Source organism: Colletotrichum graminicola (assembly GCF_000149035.1).
Source record: "Colletotrichum graminicola M1.001 genomic scaffold supercont1.6, whole genome shotgun sequence".
Classification (NCBI taxonomy): Eukaryota; Fungi; Ascomycota; class Sordariomycetes; order Glomerellales; family Glomerellaceae; genus Colletotrichum; species Colletotrichum graminicola.
This window is the reverse complement of record NW_007361010.1, coordinates 961,994-969,428: the sequence shown is the minus strand read 5'-3', so window position 1 is coordinate 969,428 and position 7,435 is coordinate 961,994. Positions and strand designations below refer to the sequence as shown.

Here is a 7,435-nt window from a genome sequence, read left to right as displayed (position 1 = left end):
ACTAGTACACTACCGTCGCCCACCCCGGTTCATGACTTAGACACCGAGTTCGCAACCTCTCATACCACCCCTTCTCGTGCTTGGCCAGCAACTCGCGCTTGATACGGTAGCAGTAATAACCGTAAGCGCGGGTTTCACAGTCTCCATCTCTCTCTCTCTCTCTCTCTCTCTCTCTTTTAGCCGAGTTGGCCACGTCGAAAAAGAAGAAGAAGAAAGGACCAAAAAGGCATAGGCCGGCCAATCCTCCTTTGCAAGCTTGCAGCAACACGTCGGGATCTGCTTGGACTGGCGGCACGCCTTTTTTTATTTCTCATCACGCCTGGACCTCGACTTGGGTTCCGTCAGCAGTTAAAAACCTCCGACTGGACTGGTTAGGGGATCAAGCACCTCCCCTCGAGGAATCGCTATCAGGTCAGAAGTCGCAGTCACAGTCACACAGCCCGCCCACCACCCACGCACACACACCTACCTACCTAACCCAAGGTACCTATCTACAGGTAGCCTACCTACGGATACTTCACGCCCACCACACCACGCCGCACACACATCCCTTCCCATCACTTATCAGCTTCTCGACCAAATATACATTACACATATCCACACCCACACACACACACACACCCCCCCAGACGCAAACCCGCCGCTATCTCTCCAATCCATCACCAAGCCGCCTTAGCTACTGGAAATAAGGCACCCCCCTCCAAACCACACATCAGGCGTCCCCTGCACTTGCGATAGCTCGAGACCCTTCTTAATCCTCCCAGCACCCGCTCTGACCCGCGGGGGAAAACCAACAACGGGAGAAGAAGAAAAAAAATCTCTTCAGCAGCGGGCAACGTACCTAAGGGAGCACTGCCAAAAACCCCCAACCACAACCACCAACAACCCTTACCTAGGCCCGGGTACTAAAGACCAAGGGCCCCCGACTTTGCCACTCGACTCGGAACCGCGTGAGACACAGGGACCGTTTTCCTGCATTTCCCATTCCAAGACCACCGACAATCCAGATCTCGCCGATTACTGCGAAAAATTTTTCACAGAGTCGGATACCTTCTTCTCTGGATCTCCTCTTTTCTCTCTCTCTCTCCCTCTCTTTCTCTCTTTTACTGCATCCTGCGTCTCAGTGGTCTCTGCCAAACCCGACGGCCGAGACAAGGACAGACAAGCATCGCACAGAGCTCCAGTGTCAATCATCGCTGCTTAGGGGAATAGAACAGCGCTACCCCTCCACCAAACACGACCATTCCCCGCTTTTCTCCTCCCACCGTTCATCCACCGATACAGGCACCGACACTGACTGAAAGAAACACACCTACATTTACACGAGAGAGACGGAGCGAGAGAGTACAAGACCCCTGCCAACCTCGCACCGGTCTCTACACTAGAACTCGAACCCTCTGCTTCTCAGTCATCCTCAGCCATACCGCAACACCACATCTCACAATGCATCACGCCCGCAGAAAGTCGGGCAACACGTCCATGTCGGAAAAGACAGTCACTGCCTCCGACCCTTCTCGGTATGGCAAACGCCCTTCGACCCTCACCCGCCGCCAGACACCTCAGAAGCTGGGCAAGAGCCCCAGGGACCGGGAACGAGAGCTGCAAGACTCGTGGGATGATCAACGGGAGAGCTTCCCTCAGTTCTGGTATGTTTACACGCGCCAACACAGCAACAACCCCTTTCTCCATCTCTTTTTCTTTGTTTCTCCTCGGGGCTTGGGGGTGCAAGCGGCTGCTGGGCTGGCGCCATGTTCTGCACCGCCAACCCCGCAACACGTCGTCTGACGACACCGGCCGCCGTCGTCCAATGCAGTCACAAATTGTGTTCCCCTTTTCGGTGCCTTGCAGCGTCACGATGGGCGTCCAGTTCGTCGTGTTGCTTATCCGCCGAAACCTGCCCGATCACGGTTGACGCCCATGACTGGGATTATTGCTCCTCGATCGATTGAAGAAGCCTCGCTGACTGGTTGTGTTCTAGCATGACTTGTGAAAAACAATTTGTGCCCCAGGACGCCAATTTCCTCTACTGCTCAGAAGCGTAAGTTACCCTCCTAGACCAGGACATGCGTGCCCCCAAGGACTCGTCACTGACACTCGCTCCTCAGCTGCCGCAAACATGACCAGCAAAGCGCATCAACGGGCAGGAGTCACAGCCAGGCGCACATGGGCAACTACCCCTTCTACGCCATTGGCAACCCAGAGCCGAGGGACATCGTACCTCGTGCGTCACCCTCGAGGCCGAACTCGATGCACTTCTCTCCGCCCACGACACCGGGTACCACCACCAGCGGTGGCGGCCAGTACTCATCGGCCGTCTCCGCGCTGAGGTCGCTCAGCATCCGCCCTCCGAGCCCGCCATCTCCCTCTACGTCTCACCCCAGCCTGTGGCCCTTCACCAAGAGTACTACCAACAGCCCCAGCACCTCGTACAACCGTGGCACCAACAGCTTCTTCCCTGCCACCTACGACGGAGGTTACGCCGCGAACGGGCACGCTTACAACTACAGCTCCAGCGGCATGGACCGGCCGCTGCCGACGCGGAGGCCAACCGGGCCGGGCTACTCGAGGCCGAAAAGCATCGAGTTGGTTACCCCCATGGTGGGTCGCTAACCCTCACCTGATGGCGTTTGAGGGGAGGGGGTTCGTAGGAAGCTGCAGCACCACCAGACACGGACAGTTCAATCGGCTCATCCCACGACGGCAGCATCGGGGAAGGCGATGGACGGCCTTTTGCAGGGCGTCACGCCCTCGGTGTGCTGCGTGCGCGGCGGGCGGGGAACATGAGATCATCCTCGTACTCGCGTGTCCTACCCCAGCCCCAGACCGTGGGGGTTTAGCGTCGATCTTGGGCACCGGAAAACGCGGGGGCAACCACAGAAACGAAGGCCAGCAAGGGAGATTGGATCAGTCTTCATCTCCCCCTTCCACGGGTGTGCCGGATCGTTACCTTCCAGAATCACTCGCATGCCCTTCACCGGACTCCTTCCCCCGTCCGCGCGCGACATCACCCACAAGGGGGAAGTCACCGGCACGGAGAGCCAGCATTGCAGGCTGCGAAGGTTTCATTTGCGTATTTACAAAGTCTTTTCCTGCACTGCGGAGCGCCATGGTTTCGGTCATGTGAGAGGAGAGAGGGGAACTGCGAAGGAATCAAAATCAAAATTGGGGTTGCATTGGCACAGGCATTGATTGTTGGCGGCATTGGCACAGCGAGTCGGGGGGGGTTGTCTCGTCCTCCTTTCCTTCTTTTTCTTTTCCTCTCCCACCCCATCTTTGAAGACCTGAACCAGCCAGTTGGTACGCCATTCCCAAAACAAACATGGAGGTTCCACCTAAACCTCGGCGCGCGTGTGGGGCGTGGGAAGAGGATTCATTGACAGGAGCTTGTTGCATCTTTTCTTTTTTTCACGGGTTGTGCTGGGCATTGTTATGTCTCACTCATACGATGTTGTCTACGCCATCCAGCCACCGTCACCACCTTGGCATATAGAAAGGTGGGTGGGCATCCACGGTCGCCGAATATCTTTTTTTGCATGGAAGGGCACAACGGATCGCAGTATCTAGGGCGCATTTTGTTATTATTTTCCTCTCACACTTGAGACCTGCAGAGGAGGCATATGGCGGATACAGTACTCCCCCTTCTCTCGACGGAATCACATTATTCATGTCACCCCCCAAAAAATTATATAGCATATCTCGGATCAGCAGAAAGCATGGAGCCGTTCTCGCCAATGGACGGATTCGCGGTTCAGAATCACAGTCTCTCGCATGCATGCGCAAAGGGCGCGTGAGCACATATCCGTCAGATCGGCGGATCGATGACGGCGGACAACGGGGAGGAGCTTGGCTTTCTTGGGAGATAGCAATGAAGCAGAATTCCACCACCTGAACCACACACGTACACACAACGATCCGCTAGATCCCCCCCCAATGTGAAGATAGTTCCCCCAGACGCACGGCGTCGATCTCCTCCTGGCGGGTTCTTCCCCAGATGGTAAGTCGCCGACCTAGTGGGGGAAGGGGGCCCGCAAGGGGGGTCTGATGAAGCGAGACTGACTCGGGAGATGGACAGGAGTCCAGCAGGATACCAGCAGAAATAGAGAGAGGTGGGGGGCAGGCCGGGGAGAAGCCCCAGAAGCCCCCCCCCCCCCCCTCCCCCTCGGAAGCGGGAATACGGACTTGCAGCTTTAGGGATGCCGTGATAAGAACGCCCGGTTTTGTTTTTTGTGTGATGTTTTTGTTGTTGTTTGGGGGGTGTCGATATTGTATGACACACACTCACACACACACACTCACACACACACACTCACTCTCTCATACACACACACACACACACACATAGACTGTTCTAGGTATCAAGGTCACGACTTCATTTGCTTGTTGTTGGTGGAGAGGGGGGGGGATACTTAATTTACAGGCGCAGGATCCGGTGCTCGCTCAGTCTGTGCCGCCCGCTCGGCCGAGGCCTGGGCCCTCTTGGGCCATCGAGACAGGGCTCTGATGGGTGAGAAATAAGAAGACTAGGAAAAAATTCTTTTTTTAGGGAACTCGACAATAGAGGTATACACGTCGTAGTTTATTTTATTTTCTTACGTGTTTCTGCTTACGGAGGCGGCCGACCAGCGGTTCTCGCGGGCGAGACTCCTGCCCCCCTTCCACTCCGTGCGAACGGTGGTGCAGCGCCGGCCGGTTAGGATCCCTTTCGCGGCCGTTGGTTGCCCTTGGTCGGCAGCCTTGTCTGCTCCATGCCCCCCCATCTTCCATACGAGTCGAGATGGGGAATGAAGTGCCGTCCGAGACGTGGTTCCGTGTCGCGCGCCAGGGAGAAGGACAACCCATTAAGAGGCCACCGCACAGGTGTTTTTTTATTTTATTTTATTTTTTGTTCTTCTTTATTTAAGCATTTAGAGGGCGGGAGGGAGGGCACGGGATCCAGTGTCCTGCATCTTCACTACGGCGTCGGCAATCGGCTGGTTTGTGGCTGTGACTTACTCTTACTTGGGGTCTGAGTCGGGTGGGGACGATATCGGGCGGGTGACTTTGGCAATTTCTGTTAATAGTTCAGAGCTCGCCGCCAGCCGAGCGGCGTGGGGGAGGAGGGGGAAGGGAGGGCGTTCACGATGTGAGCGATGACGATGGATCTCGAGGTATGAGGTGATGGGGGAACGAGGCGCTTCGAGTCAGGTGCTCGGGCGATGGCGAGATAGAGAGGGATTGTCCCGGGTCGAGCCAAACGGACCGGTGTCATGACGGAATGTGGCCTGGTGTGGTGAGCGCATCTCGTGATGGGACGCCGTGGCGATTCTGCCGTGCGCGTGTGTGTGTGACGACGAAGGTGACAAGGGAGCGGTTGACGGGGCTCGGCTGGCGCGGTGAAGCTGGACGCTGATCAGGTTTCCGCGAGAGACGACTGGGATCGGCGGCGGCGGTGATGGTGATGTGATTGTGGTGGTGGTGGTGGTGGATGCCAGGTCCCAAGGCTAGTGACCACACAAGTCAGGCACGTAGATGTAGGTACGGCGGAGGGGACTCTTCTGTCAAGGCCAAGGTGTGGTGGTACAAACAAGGTGAGAGGAAAGGTGTGGGAAAGGTGAGGGTGGCATGGCTGAGTGTGTCCTGTCCGTATACGGTACGAGTTCAAATGCGTGGTGCGCGGGACTATGCCTGCTGAAGCGCACTTGACGCCGGCGTGCGCACCTTGTGATGCGGGCGGGTGTGGTGCGGATGACGTGAGGTGCTGGGCCCTTGCTTGCCCTACCCTCCTCCCTTTGGGGATGGGATTATTTTGATTAGTCGGAGAGTGGTCATCTTCTCTAGTTGGATCAGCGAAGACTACGACGACGACGACGACGACGATCACGCTGCTAGTTGTCGAAGCTAGTTTGATAGTGCCGCTTGAGATGGACTGTTACTATCTTGGGGGTGGGCCTGATTACTTAGTATGTCGCAGCGAAAGGGGATGGCCAGATAGGGTAGCTTCGGCTGTGCGGCGGGACTAGACTAGAGGCCCATTATCGACAGCGAAACGACGCCGCCATCAGAACCTCCCCCCCCCCCCCCCCCCCCCTTCACGCCCGCGCTATATCGCGAGGTTGCAAAGGGCACTGCATGTAACCGGTTTTTGGGATGTGATAAACCGCTGAGGTGGGATTGCGAGTGTGACAATGATGATGCTGCCTGTCTTTGCTGTTTCCTCCGCCGTCGAGCAAGGGAGGGGGGTCATATACGACGAACGCTACAGCCGCAGAATCGGCCGGTTGCGGTCGGGAGGAAAAGATGGAGAGGAAGGTGAGAAGGGGGGGGGGGAGGACGAATGTCGGCGAGGCCGATGTTGCTCGGAGCGGGGTCCGGAGACCCGGTTGCTCGGGAGTCGGTCGGGGGAGGGGGGGTGGGGGTACGACACCTCCGGTGCCACCCCAAGAGGTTGCCGGTAAAATGCCAGTGTGCTTTTGGTAGTCTGCCAGTGATTTAAGCCTATTTTGGAAGGTACTGCCACCACTACCACAGATAAAATAATCATATTCCATCACCCTAACTCTAGGTAGCCCAGACCCTAACCACTAACCCTATGTATCTCCTATAGCTACGTAGGCTTTTAAAGATATGTAGGGTTAGTGGTTAGGGTCTTGGTTAGGGTCTGGGTTACCTAGAGTTAGGGTGATACACTAGAATATGGTATTATGTCAAGCTCCTATGTGGTAATCCTTCTAGATCGGGGTAGACACTGGCCGCCGACCAAAAGTGCACTGGCATTTTACCGGCAACCCCCCAAGAGGGGAACAACTGACTCTCATCCCTGCCCTCGTGTCTCCGCCACAACGAAATCTCGGAAGGTTATGTCGACGACGGTCTTTTGTTCGGCCTTATTGTTCATCAGGACGGACACGGAACTTGTTTTTCCTGCATGAGGATTCTTGCAGCAGAGCCCCAAGCAGTTGATAATTTGCACAACAGCTCCCCTTTCATGACTCTTACAGGTTAGAGCGTCTTACAAAGTTTAAAAATTCCTACAGAGGAACATCCGTACTCGGAGTTGGGCGTCACAGAGCCCGCTGTGGTCACGGACACGTGCGACTCATGGCGGCGTCTTTTTGATGCCCATTGTCATGCCGGACCCTGGTGAACTAAGAACCCTGATGGGCTGAGTGCTGCGCCATGTTCAAAGATGCGTAGTATTCTTTTAGTTCGATCCCTATCTGGCCTGCAACTCCGAACATCCCGTCATCGCAAGCAAACACCAAAGTGGGAATCGTCGAGAAAAGGAAAAAGGAAAAAAGAAAGAGGGAAAAGACATCACAACCTGCTCCCGTCCAAGGAGATATAATCAAGCACACATTGCATACTCCGCTGTTCCCTCGCCCCCCTGCTATGTCATACCTTGAGACTCTGACTGATTGACGAAACTGTACGTCCGACTGCCCAAGCGCGTGTTGCC

The 7,435-nt window shown here is 55.9% G+C and overlaps 1 protein-coding gene across 1 annotated transcript; it reads left to right on the top strand.

The window, feature by feature from the left end:
• Positions 1 to 1,443: 1,443 nt before the first annotated feature.
• GLRG_02321 (uncharacterized protein) lies at positions 1,444 to 2,610 on the top strand (the record flags this gene model as incomplete). The annotated part of the gene is made up of 3 exons (XM_008092979.1): positions 1,444 to 1,646; positions 1,979 to 2,038; positions 2,106 to 2,610. 3 exons carry the CDS (start codon positions 1,444 to 1,446, stop codon positions 2,608 to 2,610), a joined length of 768 nt encoding a protein of 255 aa, XP_008091170.1.
• Between the last annotated feature and the right edge of the window lie 4,825 nt (positions 2,611 to 7,435).